The sequence below is a fragment of the Drosophila pseudoobscura genome, chromosome X (assembly GCF_009870125.1).
Source record: "Drosophila pseudoobscura strain MV-25-SWS-2005 chromosome X, UCI_Dpse_MV25, whole genome shotgun sequence".
NCBI classification, from domain to species: Eukaryota; Metazoa; Arthropoda; class Insecta; order Diptera; family Drosophilidae; genus Drosophila; species Drosophila pseudoobscura.
Window position 1 is genome coordinate 4,192,032 of NC_046683.1, and position 26,580 is coordinate 4,218,611.

Below are 26,580 nucleotides of genomic sequence, written 5' to 3' on the forward strand. Positions count from 1 at the left end.
AGGTTTTGTATCTTCTTTCGTGTATCTTTGTATCTGCTTGCAGTATCTTTTCAGCCGATTGTCTCCTTGTAAATTAGTTGCGTGTGAAAGTTGCTGGCGCGAGTGTTACGTAACGATCGGGTTTTATTTCTTCAAAGAAATCAAAATGAAAAAAATCGCCGACTCCAGATTCGATCCAGTAGATCCCTGTAGTAGATACGAACGCTATCCAGTGATGTCTTTCGCTTCAAAGTTCGACTTGCAAACAAATTTCTATGCAGCCAACACTCTTTTGATTAATCGCAATCGAAGCTCTTATCAGACACTCCCCAACTCCCCATCGCACGGGGGCGCGGGGGGCTAACGATCGCGCATTTTGAAGGTTGTGGGGTAGGTCAGGGGCGCACACACCACACAGACCTATTGTGGCACATTGTGGTTCCCGTGGGATCACAATCACAATCACAATCGCAATCGCAACAAGTTCTCGCGTGTATTTGCTTTCCGCACACTATAAATAATGCCCGGGGAGTCGTCGTCGTCGTCGTCGTCGTCGGGGGCTGACGGCTCCAGTGGGAGGAGAAGTGTGGGAAAGACCCAAGACCCATTCGCCGGCTCCCGGTTTGGGGAGCAGCTGTTAAAACTTTCCTACTTAAACAAATTTCTTATGATAAATACACGAGAACGAGAATAATTTCCATATTATTTCTGTTTTTTTTTTCTTCTTTTTTTTGGAATTTGTTTGCCTTTCTGCGGTTATGGGGAATGCCAATAGCCAGACCGTTCGCTGTACTCTGTTTGGCTCTGTTCTATTCCACATTTAAAGGAATGTGGGGCACAGCATTCATTGCCTTAAAAGTGGATCAGGTTAAGTGCCAAAATCCATGCGAAGATCCGATCAAACCATAATTGCTGAATGGCCTCAAGTACTTGATGAATGAATCAAAACATATGCTTTAAAAAATACTGTTTATCTTTTGTAAATTTCCACATTAACAACATGTCAAAATCTCTTAGTCAGCGCAATCGGTGAGACTGGGGAGGAGTCTGGCGTCACTCTCTCTCTCTCTCTTTCTCTCAGTGTAGACCTTTCTTTTGTACTACTTACTTTTCCCTTTGGCCAGTCCACTGGCCACCTGAAGGAATCCATAGACGGCTATCACCACGCAGGGCAGGGCTATAACCCCAAAGGACACGTAATCCATGTGCTCAAAGTAATTGGTGATTTGCTCCATTTTAGATTTCTTTTTCGGTTTCTATTGTATTTTTAGTCACTTGCAAAGTAAACACTCGAACAAAAAAACCGCAAACACACACACACAAAAGTGTTACCTTAACTTTGATTTATTTTTGGATTATTTTCCAAAAATTATTTTTCTCACTTTTTCTTGTTGTTGTTTTGGGATAAAGAGAAACTTTCTTTGTTCTTTGTGGGGCAATGCGCAGGCGCAACGTTAATTTTTTTGGTATTTTTGTTGGATTTTTGGGCTTTATTTCGTAAGAGTTTTCGCTGATTTCAAATATATTGATGTATATTTTTTGGTTTTTACTTCAAGCGTTGTTGCAGCTGCAGATGCAGATGATTTTCAATGCGTTGTTGTTTTTGTTGTTGCTGTTGTGGCGCCTCCCCTATATGAGGGGTATCCTTGCACCGTTGCTCCTCGGCGTTGGCTGTCGTTCTCAATCGTGGATGCCACTGGTGTGGCTCTGGCTGCTGTTGTTGTTGTTGTGGCTTCTGTGATTTCTGTTGCACAAATAACAACGCCATCGTTTGGCACTGCAAATCGGGCGCAACTGATTTGCATCGATGTGGTATCCACAAGTCCAGACACAACCGAATCCAAATCTAAAGTTCTCAATGGGAACATACAAGTTGTATCTGAAAATGTGTGGCCTACGGGCAGGGACTGTCGGGACTCGAATCGACGGAAGCAACGGAACGAAACGGAACACTCGCGGAGACGTGAATTTCGGCGTTGGGGCTAATCGGGTCGGTCGGTCGGGGCGCACTGTGCGATTCGTCGTTGTGCTTTGTGCTTGTAACGTCGACGACGGCGGTAAAACGTCGACTGGTCTCATGGCAGAATTATTCACAAAGTGCGGGTACGGCCCCAACTTGGGGGCTCTCTCGCGCTGTCGCTCTCTCCCTCTCTCGTTGGCGTACATGTGAGCGCATGGTATAGCTGGCTCGAGGTGCGGACAACCCTGCCAGCGCCGTCTCTGGCCTCTTTTTACGGGCCAAGCAGGCCAAATGTTAAATGCGAGAGATTCCAGCAACGTGGTATGTTAAGGTTCGGCTCTCAGGCTCTCACGAGCCGCAAGTTAGAGGAACGAACCCGAATAACGTAACAGTAACAGAGAGAGAGAGAGAGAGCGAGAGGCGCGTGTGCAAAGCTCTGCTCTCGGCTCTCTGACGCTCTCACTTTCGCCCTCTCTTCGTTGGCGATCGGAAAAGCACGTGAGTCCGAGTCATTCGGCATTAAACGACTCTGTAGCACCTGCAGATAACCGATGGCAGATGGCAGATCCGAACTCCTCTTCTTCTTGCAGAACAGGACAGATCGCAGGCAGCAAAGAAAGCGCATTTTGATGATGAAATATCGAGTAAAAGTTGAGTAAAGGATCGGATCCGAGCGGGGGGTTTGTTGACCAAAAGACACGTACTACCAAGAACATGCGCCAGTTGGAGAAGCACGTACTAGTGTTGTGTCTGTTTGTGGCATTTACTGCCACCTCCATTAGCCCCTGCATGCCCACACACAGCCCCAAACACAAGCAGACAGACAGACAGACGGAGGGGCAAACTTTCCATGGGGCCACGTCAGCAAACGGCCGTTGACGTTGGCTACCAATTACAAAATGAAATATAAAAATATATATCCCATCCTATCCTCCCCTACCCCATGGCCATAAACCCACGCTCCAACCACCTCACGGCTTTAACCAACACGTCAGCCATAAAGTTTGTCCTCTGTGGGAGTATTTGTCCTCAGTATACTACGATAAACGATACGTAAGTGCATAATTATTGATTGGCTAAGTTAATCATCCGATGCCCCGAATTACGAACACAGTTGGATGCCATCTGTGAGTCGTGAGAACAGTACTAGAAGAAGCTAAAAGGATCCCATGAAAACCGTCATTCTCTTCTCAAAGGACCAACATTAAGCCCGTAGTTCGCATAAATATTTGTATATTTAGGTCTTTGGTTGCTTAACCAAATATTTTCCTGCATGCGGTACGGTTATACGATCGGCGCGTCATGCAGCCGCGTCTCTCGGTTGCGTTTCTGCCTGGAATCCGTGCGGAACAAGCTTCGGCTTGGGTGCACGTATTCTAGCATTTATATTTGAGGTATGTACACATAACCATAACATGAAAGGATCTCTTACTTTGTCAATTTCCGAAAATACTCCTGCATTTGTTATACATGATATATTAGTCCTTAATAATGGGAATAAACAGTAGTAAGAGCTCTGGAAATGGACATGCACTGGATGCAGCCCCAAGCAGAGGCTTCCTTATATTTCAAGAGTCTATATGCTGATGCTCATTATAATAATTACGATTACGGTTGCGTCCCCCATTTAGATATGGCTTATCAATGCATTTCTGGTTTATCTCTATATGTACATAGATGAAGTGACCTCAAAAAGCCCCCTATCGCGCGATGAACCCCCGATGTACACATGAATGTCCTCATTCCAAGACCGAAAACAAGGCACGACACGTGTCCTTGCCCAATAGTCCTAATAAGCGATTTCACTCAAGTAACTCATCAGGAAAGCAATAAAGGAAGCGACAAAAGAAAGGGAAATGACAGCCAGCCGTTGTCGTTGTCGTTGTCGTTGCCGCTGCATGAGGCAAGAACTGCCTGTATCTGTGTATCTCCTTCTACTTTCTATCTGTTGTCTCTGGCTGTGCCTGTGCCTGTGTCTGTGCCTTTCAGGTTCAACGATTTATTTGTTGTCCGGAGAATGTTAATGACTTGGTTGACTCGTTGCTGCAACCCCCAAGGCGCCGATGGAGCCTAACCTCCCTCATAAACCATGCCCCAAAGCTGCTGCTCCTCCTCCATCCAGCCATCCAGCCATCCAGCCATCCAGCCATCCATCCATCCAGCCGTCCATACGTCCCTCCCCCCAGCATTGAACTTGTTTCCAATTCAATTCAATTTGGCCAACAACCCATCTGGCTGGGTGACTTTTTGGCTGTTGTCTGTTGTCTGTTGCCTTCTGTTGTTGTGTGTTTTGGCCATTGAACCCGATCCCTCCACGCCTTATGGACACACTCTCTCCCTCTGTCTCTCTCTTGCTGCCGTGCCCCACCCCCTCTTCTTTTGGGTGGTTATGCACCCACATTTTGGCCGTAGTCCGCCCTGATATCCGATTGAATTTATGCGCGATTCGAAATATACATATATAGTATTGCATTATATATTGCATTTCTTGCTAATTGTTTGCGAAACGCAACAAGTTCTATATAAATATTATACGTATACATATATCTAAATTCCCGTCTTGGGGTTCTCTCGAACAAATGCGCAGTTTCGAAATGAATTTTTTAAGTGTTTTCTTGTTTGGTTTCTTCTCTTTTTGTCTTCTTTTTTTTCTCACTTCTTTGTAAATTATTGCACATATTTTAGATTTTGTTTCTTTTTGTTTTTTGTGGTTCGAAAAGTGTTCATTTTTATGTCGATAGGTTTAAATGAAATGGGGGGCGTGTCACTTACTCAGTGTATGGACAGGCAGTATATTTTACTCACCTAAAAGTAAAGAAAAAGAGGTAATCAAAATTAATACAAATTGTACAAAAAATTCAAGGAAATTGCTGGGAAAAAATAAAGATTTTTACTAAATCGAAAATATTGTAAGCCGAAAGCCATTTCAAGATCTGGTATCCGGGTATTGCGTGAATAAAATGTTGGTGCATGGTCTCAATCGATTCCTTTTGCAATCTTCGATTACTCAAACGATTTGCCGATAGCAAGCTCACAATTTCCCTTCCTGTTGCTCTTTCAGCTCTTTCTCTACGAAACTTTGGACTTTTCGCGAGCACAAAAGCTCTTATCGGAGTAACGAACCGAACCATTTGGGTTTTATTGCGAAAAGCGTGTGCGCAGGCCGCTTTAATCGGATGGGGGAGTGAGAGGGAAAGTGAAAGAGCACGAGCGAGAGAGCAGGTGCTTGAACTTTTTCTTTTTGGTGGGAATTGCAGCAGGGTGTGCCTCCCTCGCCTGCCCTCGCTCCCTCTGCATCCGGCCGTCGCGCGCGTGTCTATGATGTAGAATCAGGTGCATGTGGCAGATGGCGGCTGGCGGTTGGCGGCACTTGGGTGAGTGAACCCCTATCCGAGCCTACCCTGGCTCTGACCTTGTCTTTGCCGCCACGCAAATTGTTGGGGTAGGCGACTCTTCCCAGGGGCTTTGTTTGGGGTGTCCCCCGCCCCGGGGGATGCCAGGGCAAGGCGCTAAATAATTAATAAATTGTAAATTATTATCGCCTGCGCCTGCTGCTGCTGCTGCTGCTGCTGCTGGTGGCTGTCGTCATTCAATTTGCATTGCATGGCAATCTCCTCTCATGGTCAGGCGGTAATAAACAAAAATAAGTGCAGTCAAACGCAGTTGCAAGTGCCGACTAGGGGTATACCCTAGTCCAAGGGAATGTCACGATGGCATGGGCATGGACATCCCCTGGAGGGCAGGTAGAATCTCCGATAATTCCGAGGGAGAATCGAAATAGAACGTAAGACAATGCTCGAATTTAATATGCCCTTTTTATACAGGGTACAGCCAGCAGCCACAAGGCAATAAGAACAAAAACAATAACAATTAAAAGACAACAAAAATGTGTTTTTATTTTTATTATTATTCGAGCATTTCCTGCCTGCGTCTGCGTCGCTCTGTCTTTGTTCATCTGCCACTGCCACTGCCACAGCCACAGGAAGTATTAAGTATACGCACAAACAAACATACATATGTACATACTTATATGTATGTATGTAGATTACATTTGCAAACACGTTTGGGAGGAGCCGGGAGGAGACATCCAGCCGCCACCTGACAACCAAAAAATGTATCCCCCCAAAAAGAAGCCACGATGGACTGCAGCCTGCATCTGATAGCGGGATCTGTCTGATTAATACGGAAATCGAGTCGCACTGACATGTTTTTGGTGGTTTCGCATCTGTGCGGAAGCGACTTTATTGGATTTATACTTAATTGCCTTTTGCGATATACGGCGGAATGCATTTGTTTCATTATTAATTGATAAGTAAAATATATTTTTAGCTCTGCATAATGCAGACACACACTCGAGAAATTCTCTTTTGGCAACATTTGGAGCAACGCACTCGTAGTTTTCGGTGCAAATCGTTGCAGAATCGCACAGATTGTGGCAGTCGCAGGCCCCAAAAGCTCAGAGAAGCGCACAGCACAGCTCTATTTTCTACCATATGCAACACAACACAAACTGAGATGTGGCAAACATGCCGCAAGAAAATTCACACTCACTTTTGTGCTGTTCGGTTGGCTTTCGAGTTAGCTTTGATTCCTTCGATGCACACTCAACCTGCGGTATCCCGGTAGAGCGTTTGGGACCATTACACTTCATTTTAAAACACTTAATTTAATTATTCAGACGGTTCAGATTGGTCAGAAGAAGAAGATTGGAAAAGAAGAACTAAATTTGACAGTAAAATCATTTGACAATCTCTAGAGTTGCTAACAAAAATGCAGTCCTGCAGGATTACCTTTGCTTTTTTATTAAAATGAACATAACATGGATTATTTTTTTATTTCAATTATGTTTATATCGACCAATTTTAGACCGCGATCCCCCCTCTTTCACACTGCGCTCCTGCCTGATAGCGGTGTAATGGATAATGGATATACATGTATGTAAATGTTCATCTGTATGCGTTAAGTGCGATTTACATTTCCGAGTGCAAGTTGAGGCTGGTTCTGAAGGCCAAATGAGCGAAAAGCTTACGCTATCCGAAGCTTTCTTCGGCTGCAGCTGTGTGCGTGTGGGCTGTACGAGTGTGTTTGTTCATGCTTATGCCTGTGTTTCGTGCAAATTGAATTCTACTGCGACTTAAGTGCATTGAACCTATTGTTTATTTAATTTTCATTCCGTTTGTTTTGAGCTTTCGATATACAATGTGGGTATGTATGGTATTGTATGGGGCGCGCGCTAAGTAGAAACTGCTGATATTTTGGCAATTTAGAAAGAGAGACCGTGCGGGAGGGTGATGAGAGGAGCGGAAAGGAAGCACAACAAATGCCAATGCCATTGCTACATCTTTCTCTCCCTCGCTGTCCCCCCTCTTTGCTATTCTTTGGTCTCCCTTGCTTGCCCCGTACCCTACCCTTCGTTCGGGACCACTTTTAACCTCGAAAACAAACTTTTCTTTCGTCGCCTGAAGTTCATTGCCGTGCTTCAACCTCGTGAGTGAGTGCGTTGCCTGCCTGCTGTCTCTCTCTCTTTCTCCGTCTGTTCGCCGGCGCGTTTATTTGTTGTTTTCGTTTCTCTTTCTGCTGCGCATCATTTTTTAAGGACAGAGTGGGAGATACAGAGAGATGAGCGAGAGGTGTATCCTTAACAGGTTAAGTTTGGTTCAAGTGTCACTGGAACTGGAACTGGAACTGGAACTGGAGTGGTTTTCTCCCTTTCAGAAGGCATGCAAATTCATTAAAACAATTGTTGGGGCAGAGCACATTATAATTGCCCTGGCCATTGCTTCACCAGTGTACCACTGTGCACAGCTGATTGCTTCTTTGGCCAGAGCAGCTGTTCGGTGCGCGCGCGATAAAAGCGCGTAAAGAAAGAAAACATGTTCGGGGCCAAACCAAAGCAGAGAAGAGCAGAGCAAAGCAAAGAACGAAAGAATCACATCACATCACTCACATGCTGTTGTCGTTGTTGGTTTTGGGCTGGGAGACGTCGTTGGGGGTGTCGTTGCCACACTTATGGAGGGTCTGATCTGGACCAAAATCTGCTGCGCATTGGGATTAGGAGACATTTTCGCCTGTTGTCTATTGCTGTAGTCTCTGTAGGATCTCTTGTGCTGCTTAGGTTGCAGCTCCTGTTCCTGTTCGGGCTTCCGTTTGATTGCTGCATGGGGCTGTGGCAGCATCTTTTCCTGGTCTCCGGTTGACCTTTCCAGCAGCATGTCGCCCTTTTTGTTCTATGTGTGTCACTTATCTGCTGTTTGCATAGTTTGAAGCGCGCTTAATGCAACATCTTCTTTGCAAAACACAAAGAGAAAGAGTCGCCACTGTTGTCTGTATTTCCCGTTTGACGTCACGAAATGATCATCTACGCAGCACTCGAATGTACAATTTTTTGGGCAGCAGCCTTCGCCTGCCTCTCTGCCGCGGACTGCGCGTATTGTAAAGCACTTTGACCTCAAAGGAATCAACCACGACGCGACGCGACACGACACACAAAAAAAACACAGTTAATTTGCTCAGAATCTAGCGCTCCCACTTGCTTGCTCGCCGCCCAATTTGTTGGACCTCCTCGTGTATGATTGAAGCTCAAATGGACGGGCGATTTATTTTGCTGCCGCGTGTGCTGCGACGTCGCTGCTGCAGTTGGCTCTGCTCTGAACGCGTCGCAGCAGCGCCGCTGGGGCTTGCGCTCGCTCGCGATTTCTTTCCCTCGAGCACTCTCTCGCACAGCGCTGCACTGTCTTTGTGCATAATTCCAAGAATATCGCGGCGTAAGAAAGAGTTCAAATGCGGCGAGGAGAGCAGCGCAGCCAGCTGCGCAGGAGAGAAATCGTAGTCGCCGTCGCCGTCGCTGTCGCTGTCGACGTTGGGTTGGAGGTTGTTGGAGGTGTTTGCTGGCAAAAGAACAAAGAAAAAGTCAGGCGGAGCGCTCTGACGCATGCCTCACATATTGCGCCTAACCCAATTTGAGTGTCATCATCTCTGGTCATGGAGCGGCTGTTGTTGCGGCGGCGGTTATCAGCGTTTCGCACACCGCACTGCAACCGTTGACCGTTAGCGGCATTGAGCGCCCAGAGCTTTCACTCAGCTATCGCTGGCGCACATCTGTGCAGCACAGTGGAGCAAAACGATGCTCAAAGTTGGATGCTATGAAATTTCTACTTTAAACGATCATTTGCTTGTGTGTATTAAATACAATACAAATTGGATAGAGAGATAGACTCCTCTAATCATCGAAAATATTAAAGTTTCACTTCCAAAAAATACAAAATACAAAAATATATAAATCTAAAAAAATGTTTTTTTTCAGGTCACATAAATTAGCATACCTGTTTGAACGATTTTATTATTACTTAATAATATATTTTTGACAATGCCTTTACTTCTTTACCATAAAATATTGTAAACTATATCCATACTAATGTATATATGTGAATAACTTACCCATTAATTAATGTTCGTAGTATAGATTAAATCACTTTAAAATCCCTTTTGTTTTCAATAAAAGCGAATTATTTTAAATTTTCAGTGATGTATTTTCAATCTTTGCGTACTTGTTTAGAGGATATTCACATTGATCGACTGAAAACAACCGAGCTGCATCAGTTCAAAAAGTCAACTGTCTGGGAATCTGTCATATTCGCACATTTATAGGTGGAAAGGGCCCAGGGACAGTCACAAATAGATTAAAAACACATTGTGACCGATAAGCGGTGGGCCCAGTAGTTAGCAGGTAGTTAATAGCGACCCGTCGTCGGGTCGTAGGTCATGGAAGATTACACCAACGACATGCAAACGCATGTCACCGTCTAGATGGGTTTTTGCCTGCCCAAGACACAAGATTTGTTTGCCCACACCTTTTTGCATTTTTGCCTGCCTGCGGACCACTGTGCAGGGCCGGGGCCACACCACTGTGCGGGGAAGCTTTCGCACGGTCAATGGATGGGGCGCAGAACTCGACTACGAGCAAGCTTTTTCTCAACTAATGATTGGGAACTTGGCTTTTTGGAACGTTTGATAAGAGCTCCGAGTGGCTTTTCGGTTTCTTTTGTGCTGAAAATTCTAAACAGAAATAGCACCAGATAGAGGCCGCGCGTAGCGCATGGGAGGGCGAGGCACGTACAGCACTTGGGACGGCTCTTTCTGAGATACAATTTGCATTGGAGCCCGCAAAAGCATCAGGTGGCAGGCATCTGGTTCATCCCACTCCCCACAGCACCACTGTGTCAATGTCATTTCCTATTGCGTTTCAGCCTCGAGGCTTCCCACACCCTCGCACCCCTTTGTCAGAGCAAAGCGTGCCAGCAGACACTTGTTGAGTCACGCTCGCGTCTTTTCCAAATTGGACCACAAGAAAAATACGTCAAGCTTTGAAATACGATGATTTTGATACTCAATTTGATATAATCTGTATACGATTTGGCTGAGAATACTCAGTATATCAGCATCATGTAGAGACACAATCGTGTGCCGACTGGAGTCGGAGATGGGATGCAAACAAAAAAAAACAGAACACAACAGAGCAAAAGGCAGAATGGGGTCACTCGGTCATATTTGGGTATTGAGATCACAACAGAGATGTTTACCGTTTGTTTTTGCGCAGGTAAGTGTGTACGTACCCAAAGGTGTGTATCCGCTCTCCGAGCGGCATATTCCTACGGCCCACATTCTGCCACTCTCCGCGTTGATTTGTGACACGAAATGGGTTCCCACAAGGGCGGGAGAGTGCTCTTTGGCATGAAGAGAAATCAGATGAGCGAGAGAGCGAAACAAGTCCTTCGCGCACTCACCAGCATTGGGCCGCGTGGGTGACTAAACGTCCTCTTCTCGTTCGGCAGTGCTGCACTGCTCACGCCCGCGCACTATTTGTTGTTGTTGTTGTTTTCGGTTATTTCAACGGCTTTGTGGCAGCTCCGCTCTGGGGGGCGTTCGGTTATCAACTAAGCGGCGACGTGCGCTCGGGCTTGGCGCGAGGAAAATATTGAAAAGCTGAAAACGATATTCATACTCATAGAAAAAACACCAGAGCGCAGAAAATAAATAAATTTACATTCATAAATTTTTACAAAGTGCAAACAAAACAAAAATACAGTAGACATGGGTTAAGTCGGAATACGTTTGCAAATGAACCAAAAACCAAAAACGAGATTAAGATAAAGAGATCCCTATATTTAAATATTTAAAACTCTATTTGTTTGTTCAGCAACCGCTCAAGCCTGTCATTACAGCGCATTTAACAGCGCATTTCTTCTATTCCCTCGAGAAAAGTCCTGTGTAGCCTTTTTTTATCCAACACACCAAAATGATCCAAGGCAATCCTTTTCCTTCAACTGCAACAGTGGAAACCCTGCCATCTTCGTGCATTCCGAGCCGAGACGAGCTTAGCCGAGCCGAGCCACAAATTTCCACAAGTCATTCAACTGACTGCATTCAACTGCGAAAAAAGTGAATTTTAAGCTGCAAATTTAAGATGAATTCCAATTGGCCTGAAGAATACATTCGCAAGTCGGTTGGCTACTATGTAAGTCCATCTCATGTCATTCGATCACGTGCTTTTCCGAACATCCCCGCCTCATCTCATCCGCCATTCGACCTGCCCATAGATTGCACCCACAAGCAGCCCCGAGGAAAATTCGACTCCCAATGTGCAGGCGGTGGAGGACAAGCCGTACTTTGCCAGCAACATTAAGCACTATCCGCACTTGAAACCGAGCAGCCTCACCTGGGTGCCCGACTACCTAAGCTACTCGGATCTGAAGGAGGCAGTGGACAAGGGCTTCGACCCGAAGCAGTTGCGCCCCACCAACATACCCTGGCCCAAGTTCAAATCTCAAAGCAATACTCTCTTCGACTGGCCGAAATACACTCGGACTGGAGGCCAGTATGCCCACGGCAATGCCAATGCCCATGGCAATGACAATGCCAATGCCCATGGCAATGCCAATGCCCATGGCAATGCCAATGCCTATGCCCATGGCAATGCCAATGCCACGCAGAAGATGATGCAGGAGAATTTGCGTCCGCCAAATGGCCAATTCTAGGGGCGACCGTCGGTGACAAAAACTCCTCTAATTCGCCAAAGCCGGTTCAAAATCAATCCTTGGGGCTTGCCATAACCCCCGCAGCAGCTCGCTTCGCATGGATATTGTAGCTATATGTATAAAAACTAGATAGAAATAATAAAGAAATACAATAACAATGTAAGCAAATTGTATTCTGCAATTTGTTGGTTAGCTTTAGCTGCTGCAGCGATGTTTCGATGTATTTCGATGTATTTCGATGTAATCGATGTTCAGTGTTGGAATACGGTCTGCCAGCAACTTGTTCTTGCTACAACCACTTGTCAATTTATTCTCTAGTATGGACTCCAGGCAGGTAAAAAGGATTATTGATCATAGATTTTAAAAAACATTGCTGAACATTTTTGCCAGGCACTTCAAATACTCCACTGCGTATTTTCCCACACTTACATTGCCGATATATGTACATCGATTGCTTCAGAAGACACATCGCTGCAGCAGCTAAAGCTAACCAAAAAACTGCAAAAAATTGTAGCCTACATTGTTATTGTATTTCTTTATTATTTCTATCTAGTTTTTATACATATAGGTACAATATCCATGCGAAGCGAGCTGCTGGGGGTTTATGGCAAGCCCCAAGGATTGATTTTGAACCGGCTTTGGCGAATTAGAGGAGTTTTTGCCACCGACGGTCGCCCCTAGAATTGACCATTTGGCGGACGCACATTCTCCTGCATCTTCGTCTGCGTGGCGTTGGCATTGCCATGGGCATAGGCATTGGCATGGCCATGGGCATTGACATGGCCATGGGCATTGGCATTGGCATTGCCGTGGGCATTGGCATTGCCATGGGCATACTGGCCTCCAGTCCGAGTGTATTTCGGCCAGTCGAAGAGAGTATTGCTTTGAGATTTGAACTTGGGCCAGGGTATGTTGGTGGGGCGCAACTGTTTCGGGTCGAAGCCCTTGTCCACTGCCTCCTTCAGATCCGAGTAGCTTAGGTAGTCGGGCACCCAGGTGAGGCTGCTCGGTTTCAAGTGCGGATAGTGCTTAATGTTGCTGGCAAAGTACGGCTTGTCCTCCACCGCCTGCACATTGGGAGTCGAATTTTCCTCGAGGCTGCTTGTGGGTGCAATCTATGGGCAGGTCGAATGGCGGATGAGATGAGGCGGGGATGTTCGGAAAAGCACGTGATCGAATGACATGAGATGGACTTACATAGTAGCCAACCGACTTGCGAATGTATTCTTCAGGCCAATTGGAATTCATCTTAAATTTTCAGCTTAAAATTCACTTTTTTCGCAGTTGAATGCAGTCAGTTGAATGACTTGTGGAAATTTGTGGCTCGATTCGGCTCGGCTTGGAATGCACTAAGATGGCAGGGTTGCCATTGTTGCCGTTCAAGGAAAAGGATTGCTTCGGATCATTTTAGTGTGTTGGATAAGAAAATATCGGCTAGACAGGATTTTTTCCCGGATGAATTAGTATATATATATATACAAACGATGAGGAAATTAAACTGCATAATGCAAACTAATTCTTAAGGATATGTGAGTATATATTGGCTTCTCTGCTGCCATAGAGATGGAAATAGCTAGATAATTTCTGTGAACTTAAAGGAACTTGTTTAAAATATTTTAATTCACAGGTTCCCAGGATCGATACCTTGGGACTAAGGTATTGCCTAAGCTTGGCTTGGATGGGCGTATCGTATGTTGATTACCAAGCGGCAGATTATGGCCCGTTGCTATCTGCGTACTTGGCTTACAAGCGCTGTGGAAGGCTCTGCTTCCAGGGAGCCAGAACGATTGGTGTGGCGGCAATCAGCATTTGGTTCAAGTTTAATGCACTTTTTGCGCAGCAGCAAATTCCCAACACTCCACATATAATAGTACATATCTCATCTAAGTATTGACACTGGCAATCTGGCGGCACTGGCGGCATGCCGGACCGGACTCGCTTCTACATACAAAAGAAGAGAGACAGCGACAGCAACAGCAACAGATACAGATACGGAATGAAAAGCTAAGTAAACAATTTGTTGCTGGCTTGAGTTTTGACACAATTCTATGCGGGAATCGATCCGGCCCAAGCGAATCTCTCAATCACCTGGCATTGCTGCTAAAATGCTTGTAAAGGAAAACATCTTTTATCCCTCCGACTAAAATATGTCCCTGCATGTTCCCTGATTGGGCCACTTTCAGGCTCAAGAAGATTCACATTAAAACATTTACCTATTTGTTGTGGGATATACTGGTATGTTAAATACTTATACTAACCTACTTACCCAAAGCCTAAGCTTAAGAAAATAAGCAAATTTCTCTGTAAATTGGTTTAACTTTGAGATAAGAACATTTCTATACCGAAGAGAGTCGCCCATCGGATGTGTAAGTGCCCTATGCTGGAGGAGGGTATCAGGAATCGCATGTTTATCTACCCATTGAGCAGTACGAGTGCTCGTTTTAGGTATCGAGGTATCGATCTTCAGATAGGATCGGATTGGAGTCGAGTGCTTGCATAGTGCGGTTCTGTTGGTGCTCAATCTCCCGAGACGGAGGCTCAAGTGAGTGAAGGTTTTGTATTTGTCTGGCCAAGCGATATACTACCTATACATGTGTATATAGATATCCATGTATGGCAGTCGTTGTTGTAGACGTAGGTCATATAGTGTCTGCTAGATGGCCATTCCGATGCGGAGTATCAGCAGATAGTGAGAATAAATACTTCCAGAACATCAAGGAATACTGGTACGAATACCTCTATGGTGCTCGTGTTTCCCACACTATTCGCACTCGTATAGCTTCCACTAAATCTAAATATGTACTATATATACTATATATACAATACATTTTATAGCGCACCCTCGATCGGTTTCGGTTTCAATTTCCGTTTGTCCCTTAGTCTTTCTGCTTTCTGCTTTCTTTTCGTAGTCGTGAGAGATAACCTTCAGTGAACTGCAATTATGGATTGCGTCTCTCTGGCAGCGCCTCGGAAACAGAAACAGAAACCAAAACCAAAATCGAATGAAAAGATACAGATACGGGGAACTGGGGACTGGGCACTGCGGACTGCGGACTGTAACTGTGGCCAAGTCTCGGAGATGTTGCACTTCCATTGCCAAGGCCATTCCAGATCTGTTTGCCGATTAGCCAGCACTCTAAGATCGCACACTTTGTGTAGTTTAATGCGTCATTTGAGATTACTTAGTGCCAGGCATTAGGCATTAAACACTAGTAGACATTAGACAAGCCAGTTCGGATCAGTTTATAGACAGAATAGATGTCTAATGGGGAAGTATAATCGGAAGAGATGGCGAAGACCGATGGCCGGTGTCAGGCAGGTCAACGCGAATGTGAGCGAATACCAGTACGAACCCAATGTCCAAGTAGTTCCCGCGTGGAGACGGCAAAGGAGGAACTGAGCTAATTAGACGGCAGCCAGACACGGGTCAAAGGTCGTCCCAGAATAGTTTCGTATCTTCGCATCACTAGACTCGTCTCGGATGTGTCATCCGAGCAGCCGTTTATCTACAACAGAGCCGTGCTCAAGCCACAATCCTCACGTATTGGCATCCACGATCCCCACAGTCCCATCGTCCCATCATATCAAACAATATAATGTATATGTAGCACGAAACCAAACCCGCAACTCCCTCTCGCAAATGACGTAATTTTATTGTTGTGCAATTCGAAGAGAACATATAGATACGATTAGTAAATGTATACGTATACCCGTACTCGGATCTGTATATGCAAATGCGACTTTTGCGAAGACATTGCACTGCATTTTGTTTGTTTTTCCAAGGCCAGAGCAGAGTAGAGCCCAAGTCACGCCCTCGAATCACGATTTTAATTCTTATCTGCTGCCAGCGAATGAATGATATTCAATGTTATTCCTTTGGAGATTCAACGAACTCTCTAGAGCGGTCTAGTGGGCTCTGTTCTGATCTGTTCTGTTCTATCCTTTATCTAGCATACTTTCTTGATGATTCGAATGGGTTGGACAGAATTTACAGAAGAAAGTATGCTTTGACATAGTGCACATTCTTTGTGGGTATTTATCCTCATTTCAAAACTGAACTGAGTCTTGCCTCAAAACAATTAAATTCCTTAGTATCAAAAATATCTCGTCTCCATCATGGGCAATTACCTGAGCAAACCGAAGGGCGAGACAGGCGCCAAAAAAAACATCGGCTTTCGGCAATTCCTAAGAGTCTACAAGCGGAAGCACTCGCAGATGTCGCCGGGCCAGTGCAACGTAGAGGCTGCCCGGGCCTGGGGAAAGCTCTCCCCAGCTCAGAAGATGAGATTCGTCCGTTCGGTAAGTGTGGATTGGTCCGACAGGCAGAACCGTCATTCACATAGGAATCCATACAGGCCAGCCCATATACCGGCAGCAAGGCTAGGGCCAGGCATTGCCTCAACAAGGAGACCAAAAATGCCGTCAACATTCTCAAATCTGCGTCAAGTCCTCCAGACTTGGATTAAAACGAAGACTCTCCGAGCGTGAGCTAAACGAGCAAGGACTCAAATGCCAGGATGCCAGGAAGTGGCCCTACCACTGGACCTACCACTGGTCCATTGCACCTGTTCGTCGCCGGGAATGCTCAAGGAACACCGCAATAGAAATTCTACCAAATAAAACACGCTATTCGCAATAAAGCCTGGGCTTTCAAAAGGTCATGTAGTCCTGTCATGACTCTAGCACTCTCTCAGCTCTCTCTAGGAGTCAGATGATGTAGGATGAAGGGTGATTGAGTCATTCCGACCACGCCAAAAGGAGACTTAGCCCGGCCCACAGCGCAGAGCAGAGCAGAGCTATCGTTGACTTGTTTTGCCTTGTAATTGGGTTTACGACTTGATCGGTTTGATGGGGATTATAGTACGATTATAGTAGGCAGCTGTTTCTCGATAAGCTCGAAATCGAACCACGTGCTGTGGATTCCGCAGTCGTACAAATGATAATCGCCATAATCTCGTTGAGCATTCCATTGTCGTTTTTCAAATGTCTCGAGTTCTGGGCTCACCCCCGCCCGGCGATAGAACTCTCCGTCGAATCTCTCTGCCCAAAGTTCCGCTTTGCTTTCCTTTCCAACATGCAGTATATATGTATGTACAACAAAAACGTATTAACAATTTCGAACCAATTCTAAGATACAGTGCTGTCAAAAGAAGCGAAACCAACGATTATGTCGAATATAAGTATGTGGAGCTGTTTAATCAGCATCAGCCTGCTAGCATGGACAAAGTGCTCAACGAACGCTCAGACGCATTTATCATTTACTTAGACTAATGACAGCTATAAAAATCTATAAAGCCATACCTACAATATATAGGTGTCCACCCAACACAAGCTCACCCGTACAAATATGTGTGTATATAGATGGTATGTGGTATATGGTACTCGGAGTATGCTGGACACGTCGTATTTGGCTCGCCTAGGTTGATGGATGATACTCACGATGATGTCCGAGTCGAATGCATGTAGATCCAATGTCAGGGACGGACCACCCACCCCCAGAGAGGTTTTTGAAGGGGGGGAGCCTTTCAGTAGCCTTTCGCTTATGCAAAGTTCCGAGTCGAAAGCATATTTAAGATTCTACTGTAGAATCTATAGATCTATTCCGATTGGGGGGGGAGAGGTTATCGGGGCCGCAGAAACATATTTTGCATGCTAAAATTGAAAATTCCCAGATGTTACATCTGACTATCATGCTCTCGACTAATGGCATGGACGCCGAGTCTGTGTCCGTTTGCTTATGGGAAACTTATGCAGGCGACCTGTAGCTGTGGCTGTGGCTGTGCTCTATTCTATTCTCCCCGCCACTGTCCCCGCCGATATGTACGCCGAGAGGTGAGTATATAGCCAGAGATATGGTCTAGCATATATCTGTGTGTATGAAGCGATTTAATCGATGTCGACGCTGGCGTCGCTGACGGCAGCGCCTTCACCTGATAAGGGCTTATATTTAGAGGAGTCGCCTGGGCGGGCCACAGTTTCCCAAGCAACGCAAACGCAGACGCAACCACTAGACCAGCCATTAAACGAGCCAGACAATACGAGCAGTACGAAAACCAATCTAGAATCCAGCGAAGCGAAGGGATACTGAAGATAGGACACCACTGAGAATAAACAGGACACTGACTGCTGACTGCCGATTGCCGACTGCTGACTGACTGACTGACGGACGGATCTTGAATACTCGTTCTGGGGACGACAGCAGCATGAAGCTGGAGAGCGAGAAGGAGAAGGATAAGGAGAGGCGCACTGGCGACCCGCCCAAGTACCTGAACGAGGAATTCTTCAAGGCCGCCCTGGAGGATGGCCTGCGCGACATGCGTGTGGATATCAAGAAGATCATATTCGCCGAATCGAGTGGCGGCGGTGGGGAGAATTACTGCAGCAAGATCTATCGCGCCAGGGCTCTGTACCGGAGCAGCAAGCGGCAGCTGGACGAGGAGCTGGCGATGATAGTCAAGAGCATTGCCATCACACCGGCCACCCAGTTCCTCGAGGAGCTGGCCGTCTACCTGCGCGAGAAGATCTTCTACTTCGATGTGCTCGGCAAGCTGGAGGTGCTCATTGGCGACGGCTCCAAGTTTGGGGCCAAGTGCCTCTACACGACCCGCGAGCCCATCCAGACGATCGTCTTCGATGACCTCACCCAGTACGGCTACAAGCTGGCCAGCCGCCAGAGCGGCCTCAACGAGGAGCACTGCGTGGTGATCCTCAAGAAGCTGGGCAAGTTCCATGCCAGCTCCATGCTCCTGGCCCAGAAGGTGAGTTCTCTTCGGGGAGTCTGCCCTCCTGCCTGTCTCTGTGTCCCTATCCCTGTTTTTTGTTTCGTTTCCACCTTTTGCAGGAGCCCGGCGTGGGGGAGCACTTCACCAGCGGCATGCTGGACGAGAACTACATACGGACAAACGAGCGTTTCATCAACTTCATGGCCCTGCAGCTGCGAACGCTGGCCAATCTGGTGGCCGAGTGGCCCGGCTATGAGCAGCTGGCGGACAAGCTGCACCGCCACTGCGACAACATCAAGGAGAACCTGGTGACGACCGGTCGGTCCCTGCCCGGGGAGATAACTGTGCTGAATCACGGCGATCTCTGGGTGAACAATTTCATGTACAAATACGACGACGAGCAGCCCACAAAGCCCATAGATGCAATCTTTGTAAGACACCCATCACCCTCTCATTTGCATATCCTCTGGCAGTCTCCTAACCCTTCCCGCTTGCAGGTGGACTTTCAGAACAGCTTTTTCGGGAGTCCCGGATGCGACATCAACTTCTTTCTGAACAGCAGCGTCCAGCTGGATGTGCTCATCCACCGGCGGGAGTTCCTCATCCAGACCTACTACGGCGCCCTGCGCGAGAGCCTCGAGCGGATGCACTTTGAGTTTGTGCCGAGCTATGCGGACATCCAGCAGGAGATCAGGGCCCGTGAGCTGTACGGCTTCTTCTCGTCGTACGCCTTCCTGCCGATGGTCACAATGAAGAAGGAGGACTCGTACGACATCAGCATCGAGGCCCTCAGTGATCCGGACTTTGCCAAGACGAAGGTCCAGCTGATGTTCTCCTCCAATCCCCGCACCACGGACACCCTGCGCTATGCCCTCCGTCGCTTCGATGAGCTCGGCATATTCGATTGATTCGATCCGACCTTCGATTGTGGGGGCCTGTGGGGGGATGTCTGATCGATCTATTTATATTCAATCTATCATCGGCTTAACGTTTTTTTTGGCACCAATTCGTACTAATGTGTGTTTTTTTTTATGTTGTTTTTTGTTACTTTTATTCGGTACGTAGTCGTAAGCGCAATCTAAACATTAAATACTATACATATGTATATGTCTACTCATGTCTGCTCTCTACCCTATACTATACAAGAGCCCAGAGCCCTAGAACTCCCAGGTGGACAGCCACTTGAGGCTGTGCATGGTGCTGTTGGGCTCGTTGGCCAGGGGCCCGCTCATCCCGTAGGCCAGGGGCGAGAACAGGGCGAAGCTGTAGACGATCAGCGAGAGCAGTCCGCCCAGCAGGACGTGCTGTATCCATCGCGGCAGCGACTGTATAATGTGGTGGAACATCACCCCTAAAGGCAGAGAGATCAGAGGGGAGTCAGTCTGGGCGAATAGGCAACGGCAGAGACCCACCTGTCAGCAGAGAGTTGAAGATCAGCGCCGGGAAGTAGTGATGGAAGTAGAGCACCCGCCCCATGGCCCAGAACGGCAGATAGTGGAGCAGCCAGCCGACAAAGAGCCAGGCAGCGGCCCCAAGGGGGTCCCTGTGGTCCTCCCGCGGCCGCCTCAACAGCTGCTGCTCCTCTGGACAGCAGGTGCACAGGGGCACATCCGTGGTGGAGGGTTCGCTGTCCTCGCTGTCCGCTTGGGAGCGGACGAGGGCCCGAGCCTGGCCAGCGCGTCGCTGCTCCAGGATGGCATTGCCCAGGAAGACGGCCACGAAGAGGGCAAGAAATACCAGATTGCTCCACCAAATCACGGGATTGCCCAGCAAATAGATGCGATAGCTGCTGCCAGAGAAGAACTGACCCTGGAAGGAAGTGCGGAATCGAATGTGCAACGCGGAACCTCTACGATTCGATTTGATTTGATTTGGCTTACCCGATAGTTGATGGGCCACTGCCAGGGTCTGCTGGTGACCTCGCCCTCCTTGGGCTTGAGGCCCGCGTTGCCCTGCAGCATGACGGCATGGGACTCGAGGAAGCGCGCGAAGAAGCCAGGAGCGTACACACTAAAGCTGACACTGGGCACTGCGGGCAGAGGCAAGTGGAGGCAAGTGAAGAAAGGAATGCCGAAGGATACCAATTGGGATCATAATACCCACACAACTTGTGCTCGTTGTCCTCGACGTTCCAGTGGGCGTACTTGTCGCGAACGTTCAGGTTGCAGGAGACCTCCTGCTGCTCGAATCCCCACTTGGGCAGCTGCTTGCCGCTGGAGGTGAGGGCGCAGTTCTGCAGGTAGTGGATCAGCATCAGGCGGGAGGTGACCGTGTGCACCGTCTCGTTGACCTTGCCGCCCACAATGAGAACGCGCCACACATCGTTGGCGTCGCCCACGCCCGACTGCAATGGGCCAAAAAAGAGCCAAAAACAGTTTCGATTGGATTGCAGTCTTTTGGGGCCCTGAGGCCCCACCAGCTCACCTCGCCATAGCCCGTGACCTGAAGGTGCTTCTTGGTCATGGGCGCCGGTTCGCTGTGCGAGTGCAGATTCCGCTTGGTCACCAAATGCTCCAGCCGGACGAGATCGCCGTGCCGCAGCAGCTGGAGCTTGTCCTTGGGCAGCCGCTGCTTGTTGTGCGGCTTGATCACCCACTTGTTGTTGTCGTCCTTGTGCGTGTAGGTGGTGATCTGCTGCTGGCGGGCGCCGGATCCCTTGGGGTACAGATGGAAGTGCGAGTGGAGGTAGCCGCCGCCCGTCTTGTGGTTCTTAATAGTCACCACGGACCCGTAGGCCACGTCCCTGGGCATGCTGGCGTTGTACAGCGAGTTGCCAATGAGACGCGACTGGAAGGCGGAGCTGTAGAAGCCGTCCCCATTGCCGCTGCGGTTGAGCACACTGAGATGGATGTAGAAGAAGAGCGTGTACAGGAGGATCGGCCAGAGGATGAGGGCGATGGCGCGGCAGGCGATCTGCTTGAGCGTCTCCACAATCGGCTGGCCCAGGTCGCCCAGGATCAGCCACAGCTCGGTGGCCGTGTGCAGACCCACCAGCAGCACCACAAACAGACCCACAAACTTCACACTGATCGTGCACGAGAGCATGGTGCCGGTGAGGAAGAGCCAGAACCACCAGCGGACCGAGTAGGACCCACCCGAGGCCGTCGCCTTCGAGATCTTCACCATGCCCCAGACGGAGCCCATCATAAAGAACAGCAGAATGGGGTCCAGCAGGATGTACTGATTCAGCGTCAGCAGTCCCACGTCTAAACGGAGGATTTCAGTTAAATGGTTCAAAGGCTGAACGGGTTTTCGAATCCCTCACCAAATATGAGATAGGCTGCCGAGAGCAGGGCCGCTTCGTGGGATCGCGTCAGATCGTAGACAGTATCGAAGCCCATGGGCATGATCAGGGCCCCCAGTGTCGTACAGAACTGCGAAACAATTCAGAAAACATTAGATGCAGATACAGTTTATCTCTTTCCGAGTATACACTCACATATCGCATGCCCTGGTAGGCGGTCTCGTTGTATTTATCCCCCGGCTTCTCAAACGGAAACGTTCCATTGTAGCCAGTCAAGTAGCCAGAGAGTCCAATGAGCATCTGCCAGATGTTAGAGATACAGAGTTATGCAAATATTGTATACTCGTATTTATCAGGCATGGAACTAACCTTTCCCAGCGGCGGATGGACATCGAAGAAGAATGTTCGATTGATGTACCAGCTCCCCATCTTGCCAAAGTGTGTCTCATCCCAGCTGCAAGAGAGATGACCCCATTCAGAGACGACATTCGACCATTCATGGGACCCGGAATGGAATGGGATGGGATGGGGAAATATCTGCCTTACCAGATGTGATCCGGTTCGGTCACCTTGTAGAAGCGAGTGGCAAAGGTAATGAGGAACACGGATGCCAGTAGGATCCACCAATGCCTGGAAGAGAGATTTTTATTTTGATTTTGTTTCACTTCAGATGCAGATTCAGACCCAGATTCGGGGATACACTTACCAATTATTCGACTCATTGTTTGACTTGGGTGAGGCCTTGGACTGCTGCTCTTTGGCCGATCCTCGTCTGGGACATTTGGGAGTTTTAACAACGCTAGCTGCCATATTTTCTAGAATTTTCCCCTAGATCTGGAGCAGCATTTCTCTAACAGAGTGGTCTGGTGTGGTGTGTGCTGCACACGTCAACAAAAACAACTGAACTGATCGCTGGAGAATGCTTTCTCTTTCGGCATTCTTTCCCCGTTTCCACGCACCACTGCCAAACCGGTCTTGGACTTGATTTAGCTACGCCTTGGCTTGGGCTTTTGGCTTTGTCTCTGGCTTTGTCTCTGGCTTTGGCTTTGGCTCTGGCTCTGGCTCTGGCTTTGGCTCTGATTCTGGCCTAGACTGGTCGACAATGGGTTAATCGGTCTCTGTCCATGATCTGAGATCATATTCGTCGATTTTTATGTTCGAATTGATACTACTAGCCAGCTAGGACTTCAGCCCCGAACAAAGAATTGTATCCCACTGATAATTACATGGTCTACAAGATTGGCTTATTTTTAAATGTTTCCTTAAAAAGCAGTTTTTCAAAAATAAGCTTTAAAAAGATGAAATCAAAGTACCAAAACGTAAGAGTGCACGGAGTGAAACGTAAGTGTGTATGGAATGTTACGAGTGTTGCGCGCCAAAGAGAAATTTTGGCGCTGCCTCACGGGCGTCTACGATACTACAGAGAATACAATGCCTAAAAGTATGCAATGTAAGAAATCATGTACAGTTGTACTTTTCAACAACAGGTCTAAGTTGCGTCTCTAGAATGCAGTAGAATGTATGTAGATATCGTGTCATGTAGATATGAGATCAACAAAAGCGACGTCCCCCGTTGAGCGCCCGAACCAACAGAACTACAACAAAAGCGACGTCCCCCGTTGAGCGCGCGAACCAAAGGATCTACAACGCAATCTCAGTGGCGTCTCTAGAATGCAGTAGAATGTATGTAGACATCGTGTCATGTAGATATGAGATCAACAAAAGCGACGTCCCCCGTTGAGCGCCCGAACCAACAGAACTACAACAAAAGCGACGTCCCCCGTTGAGCGCCCGAACCAAAGGATCTACAACGCAATCTCAGTGGCGTCTCTAGAATGCAGTAGATATATGTAGATATTGTGTCATGTAGAAGGAGATCAACAAAAGCGACGTCCCCCTTTGCGCGACCGAACCAACGGATCTACAACGCAACCACTCCATGCACAAAGGTTGCGGCAAGATTTAATTTGTATGGGCCAGACTCATGTGTCGAGAAAACGAGCAGCACGTCCCGCAACATGGGCAACATTCTGCATACCTTAGGGAAAAGGATATAATAGAATTGCGGAAATCTTTGTCATCCTAGGCTCTAATTAATGCAGAAACTAGTCAGTCTTTGTTTTAAAAGTATTTCAACGATATTTTGCAATTAGTGATGTTCTTACAGAGACCAAGAATGTGTATCGGGATCAGGATATACAGGAAAACTAATCAAATGCATGGGTACGTCTAAAACATATATTTTGAGAAATTTTCTTTATTAATTAAGTAATTAGTTTCTTAATTAGCAGCATTATTCAACGGAATATCAAAATTGAGCAAGCCATCAGAGTGGCGTAAATTATTCTTTTCAGGAAGCACCAACCTATCCGATGATGTGTCTTGGGCTCCAGAATCAACAGATCCGATCCTCAATGCTAATTACCCAAATCTATGCCGTCATATCTAATAGTTCCTCCATTTGTGCCTTAATGATAATTTAGCGTGGAAATCGGTACCACTCTTGGGGGATGGCAAACAAATTGAAATTTGAGACCGGTTCCGAGGCCCATGGCCCATGGCTAATAGCCATTTGGGGGCTCATTGAAATGCATTTGTCCCACAATTCGTTTTGTGCTGCATTTATTGCGTTGGCCCCACAGCTCTTGGACACATTTAACGCACGTAAATGGCCAATCCAAGCACACGGCCACAGCCACAGCCTTAGCCACGGCACTGCTTTGGCCAGAGCTGCCTGGGGATCGGCGTCTGCCCCTCGTTTTAGCTGTTTCCACGCTTTAGGCCCATCGCTAGATATTCTTTGCATACCCCCGGATACGTATAGAAGTCCTATTGGGGGGATATAGCTGACTCGTTCATATCGCGGTATATCCATGCACATCACATATTATTCCTTAGACATTTTAGTACTCTTCCGCTCTTGATCCCTGGGTATCCAATGGTCGATTCGTAAGAACATCGAAGACGGAGAGTACTACTCGTACGACACCGATGAGGATGACGATAAAGCGTCAGAGAGCTGGCTGCTTCGCTTGGCTTATTCTCAGTCTTGGGGCCCGTCTTGGTCCCAATCTTCGGTGTCGGTCTACAGGTCTTTGGTCTTAGCCAAGGGGGGATGGCGACTTCGGCCGTCTGGCCGTCTGTCTGTCTGTCTTTCTGTCTGTCTGTTTGCCAGGGCGGCTTTAATCGCTTTGATCTTGGCGCACAAGAGTTAATTGCACGCTTGCTGCACAGTTGCTGCCGCTGCTTGTGGTTGTTGCTGCTGCTGCTGTTTCTGTTGCTGCCACATGTTTCTGTTGTTGCACCGACCGCCTGGCAATTTGTTGGATAGAAACGTTGCCCGGCACGCGGTGTGGCAGCTTCAATCAAATTAATTGCGGCTCGGCTATTAAGCCCGTTGTTGAATTGCTTTTGCTGCTGTTCGGTGCCCATTCCCATGCCCTCCCCCCCCCCACACACACACACACATCATCCTTTAAGGGGTGCCCCAGTAGTCGACTACCAGCGTGTCCCGACGTGTCTCTTAATGTGTGTGACACTCTCGCAGGGTGGCGTTGCAACGTTGCAACGAAGACCCAGAAGAGACACGACACGCACAGGTAGGACAACAGGTAGCACAGAGGCAGGGCCAGGGGCAGACGAGGCGATGCCTACAGGCGGTGGATTAGGTGAGGGGGAGAGTGGAGAGGGAGCAAGGAAGAAGGGAAAGAGAAAGAGAAAGGGTGGGGCTCTTAGCAAAACGCTGGCAATCAACGCCGGTGCCTCTGTCATTAAGCATTTTCCTTCTAATTGCCGCTGCCATTGCAGGGGCCGAACAATAGCAACAATTTAGCTTCCTTTTGTTGCAATTAAACGAATTCGTGCTGCCCCGCCAGAGTGCCGCTCTCGCATAATTAACCCATATGGTGGGACAGAGAAAGGAGGAACCTCGAGGCACGTGAGAATCGCAAGAAGCACAGCGGGGGCCCTCAATGCACTTGGATTTCGAATCTCACTGATTTGGATACCACTCGGCCACTGCCACCGAAAGGGCAGGATGGTATCATCAGTAATATGCAAGTATTCGCTAAGGGATGAGCATTATAGATGTATTGATTCTGTGACCCAAGAAACCTCGTCGAGTGGGATGGTGCTTCCTGAAGAGTACTTAATACTGGTGCCTGTTCCGGAGGGAACAACCATAAAACCATTTACATAGTACCTACTTAAGTCTCTCCAGTTATTGCTCGAGGGTCTACCCGCGAAGAACAGAACAGGACAGTAGATCCACAGGGTATTTCGCAGCATTGTCAATTGTCTAGAGACGATAGATAGAGTGACAGCTTGGACCGAGGAACGACAACGAGTAAACAACGATGATTATCCGATTGTTATATTTTCAAATAGCATCGTACACTTCCGTTTCTTTCGATATCCGATCCATTATCAATATTTGAAGGATGATCACATCAAAAAGTTCCTTTACTATGTTTACGATTTTTTGGTTTCTGCTGGGAACATCTTTAAGAACATCTTAGGGTATGTTAGGGGCAGCTCAAGTACTCTATCTTGTGATTGCAGATGAAAACAAACTTTAATTTCTCATTTAAATATTATAGTTTACAATTTATTCACAATTTTAATTAAATTAAGGTCCTAGAA

The 26,580-nt window shown here is 47.4% G+C and overlaps 6 protein-coding genes across 10 annotated transcripts in view; 3 read left to right on the forward strand and 3 right to left on the reverse strand.

Annotated features, from left to right (window-relative positions):
- The window catches only part of prage (RNA exonuclease prage), a 34,851-nt gene extending 24,236 nt beyond the window's left edge, over positions 1–10,615 (reverse strand). The window contains exon 1 of one of the 5 annotated variants that reach the window (XM_033383253.1): positions 10,552–10,615. In XM_033383253.1, the coding sequence (XP_033239144.1) occupies positions 10,552–10,600 (49 nt within the window). In that variant the 5' untranslated portion in view covers positions 10,601–10,615. Of the gene's footprint in view, positions 1–1,087; positions 1,359–6,490; positions 6,635–7,886; positions 8,529–9,376; positions 9,567–10,551 lie in introns of those variants that run through there. The other 4 variants (XM_033383254.1, XM_033383247.1, XM_033383249.1 and 1 more) reach the window with 4 other exon arrangements.
- Positions 10,616–11,303: 688 nt separating this feature from the next.
- LOC6902188 (uncharacterized) lies at positions 11,304–12,136 on the forward strand. The gene is made up of 2 exons (XM_002133679.3): positions 11,304–11,453; positions 11,536–12,136. The coding sequence occupies exons 1-2, from the start codon at positions 11,403–11,405 to the stop codon at positions 11,971–11,973; spliced, it is 489 nt and encodes a 162-aa protein (XP_002133715.2). The 5' UTR covers positions 11,304–11,402; the 3' UTR covers positions 11,974–12,136.
- A 345-nt stretch (positions 12,137–12,481) lies between these two features.
- LOC6902187 (uncharacterized) lies at positions 12,482–13,379 on the reverse strand. Its single transcript, XM_002133678.3, has 2 exons — positions 13,171–13,379; positions 12,482–13,088 (listed from the first exon to the last, which is right to left on the reverse strand). The coding sequence occupies exons 1-2, from the start codon at positions 13,219–13,221 to the stop codon at positions 12,651–12,653; spliced, it is 489 nt and encodes a 162-aa protein (XP_002133714.2). The 5' UTR covers positions 13,222–13,379; the 3' UTR covers positions 12,482–12,650.
- Positions 13,380–15,962: 2,583 nt separating this feature from the next.
- On the forward strand, positions 15,963–16,613 carry Tpl94D (Transition protein-like 94D). Its single transcript, XM_015185788.2, has 2 exons — positions 15,963–16,272; positions 16,329–16,613. The coding sequence occupies exons 1-2, from the start codon at positions 16,090–16,092 to the stop codon at positions 16,437–16,439; spliced, it is 294 nt and encodes a 97-aa protein (XP_015041274.2). The 5' UTR covers positions 15,963–16,089; the 3' UTR covers positions 16,440–16,613.
- Positions 16,614–17,935: 1,322 nt separating this feature from the next.
- Positions 17,936–19,800, forward strand: LOC4815848 (uncharacterized). The gene is made up of 3 exons (XM_001355547.4): positions 17,936–18,731; positions 18,815–19,126; positions 19,193–19,800. The coding sequence occupies exons 1-3, from the start codon at positions 18,177–18,179 to the stop codon at positions 19,601–19,603; spliced, it is 1,278 nt and encodes a 425-aa protein (XP_001355583.2). The 5' UTR covers positions 17,936–18,176; the 3' UTR covers positions 19,604–19,800.
- On the reverse strand, positions 19,686–22,880 carry tw (Protein O-mannosyl-transferase 2). Its single transcript, XM_001355546.4, has 10 exons — positions 22,646–22,880; positions 22,486–22,569; positions 22,309–22,393; positions 22,135–22,239; positions 21,961–22,069; positions 21,120–21,901; positions 20,799–21,039; positions 20,576–20,724; positions 20,108–20,504; positions 19,686–20,046 (listed from the first exon to the last, which is right to left on the reverse strand). The coding sequence occupies exons 1-10, from the start codon at positions 22,747–22,749 to the stop codon at positions 19,853–19,855; spliced, it is 2,250 nt and encodes a 749-aa protein (XP_001355582.2). The 5' UTR covers positions 22,750–22,880; the 3' UTR covers positions 19,686–19,852.
- Between the last annotated feature and the right edge of the window lie 3,700 nt (positions 22,881–26,580).

Excerpts from the sequence above, each read along its gene's own strand:
- LOC6902188 (XM_002133679.3), top strand. The coding sequence starts at position 11,403 with ATGAATTCCAATTGGCCTGAAGAATACATTCGCAAGTCGGTTGGCTAC. Across the intron at positions 11,454-11,535 it reads GCAAGTCGGTTGGCTACTAT|ATTGCACCCACAAGCAGCCC; the intron begins GTAAGTCCATCT and ends ACCTGCCCATAG.
- LOC6902187 (XM_002133678.3), bottom strand. The coding sequence starts at position 13,221 with ATGAATTCCAATTGGCCTGAAGAATACATTCGCAAGTCGGTTGGCTAC. Across the intron at positions 13,089-13,170 it reads GCAAGTCGGTTGGCTACTAT|ATTGCACCCACAAGCAGCCT; the intron begins GTAAGTCCATCT and ends ACCTGCCCATAG.
- Tpl94D (XM_015185788.2), top strand. The coding sequence starts at position 16,090 with ATGGGCAATTACCTGAGCAAACCGAAGGGCGAGACAGGCGCCAAAAAA. Across the intron at positions 16,273-16,328 it reads AGATGAGATTCGTCCGTTCG|GCCAGCCCATATACCGGCAG; the intron begins GTAAGTGTGGAT and ends GAATCCATACAG.
- LOC4815848 (XM_001355547.4), top strand. The coding sequence starts at position 18,177 with ATGAAGCTGGAGAGCGAGAAGGAGAAGGATAAGGAGAGGCGCACTGGC. Across the intron at positions 18,732-18,814 it reads CCATGCTCCTGGCCCAGAAG|GAGCCCGGCGTGGGGGAGCA; the intron begins GTGAGTTCTCTT and ends CACCTTTTGCAG. Across the intron at positions 19,127-19,192 it reads AGCCCATAGATGCAATCTTT|GTGGACTTTCAGAACAGCTT; the intron begins GTAAGACACCCA and ends TCCCGCTTGCAG.
- tw (XM_001355546.4), bottom strand. The coding sequence starts at position 22,749 with ATGGCAGCTAGCGTTGTTAAAACTCCCAAATGTCCCAGACGAGGATCG. Across the intron at positions 22,570-22,645 it reads AACAATGAGTCGAATAATTG|GCATTGGTGGATCCTACTGG; the intron begins GTAAGTGTATCC and ends TCTCTCTTCCAG. Across the intron at positions 22,394-22,485 it reads ACCGAACCGGATCACATCTG|CTGGGATGAGACACACTTTG; the intron begins GTAAGGCAGATA and ends TCTCTCTTGCAG.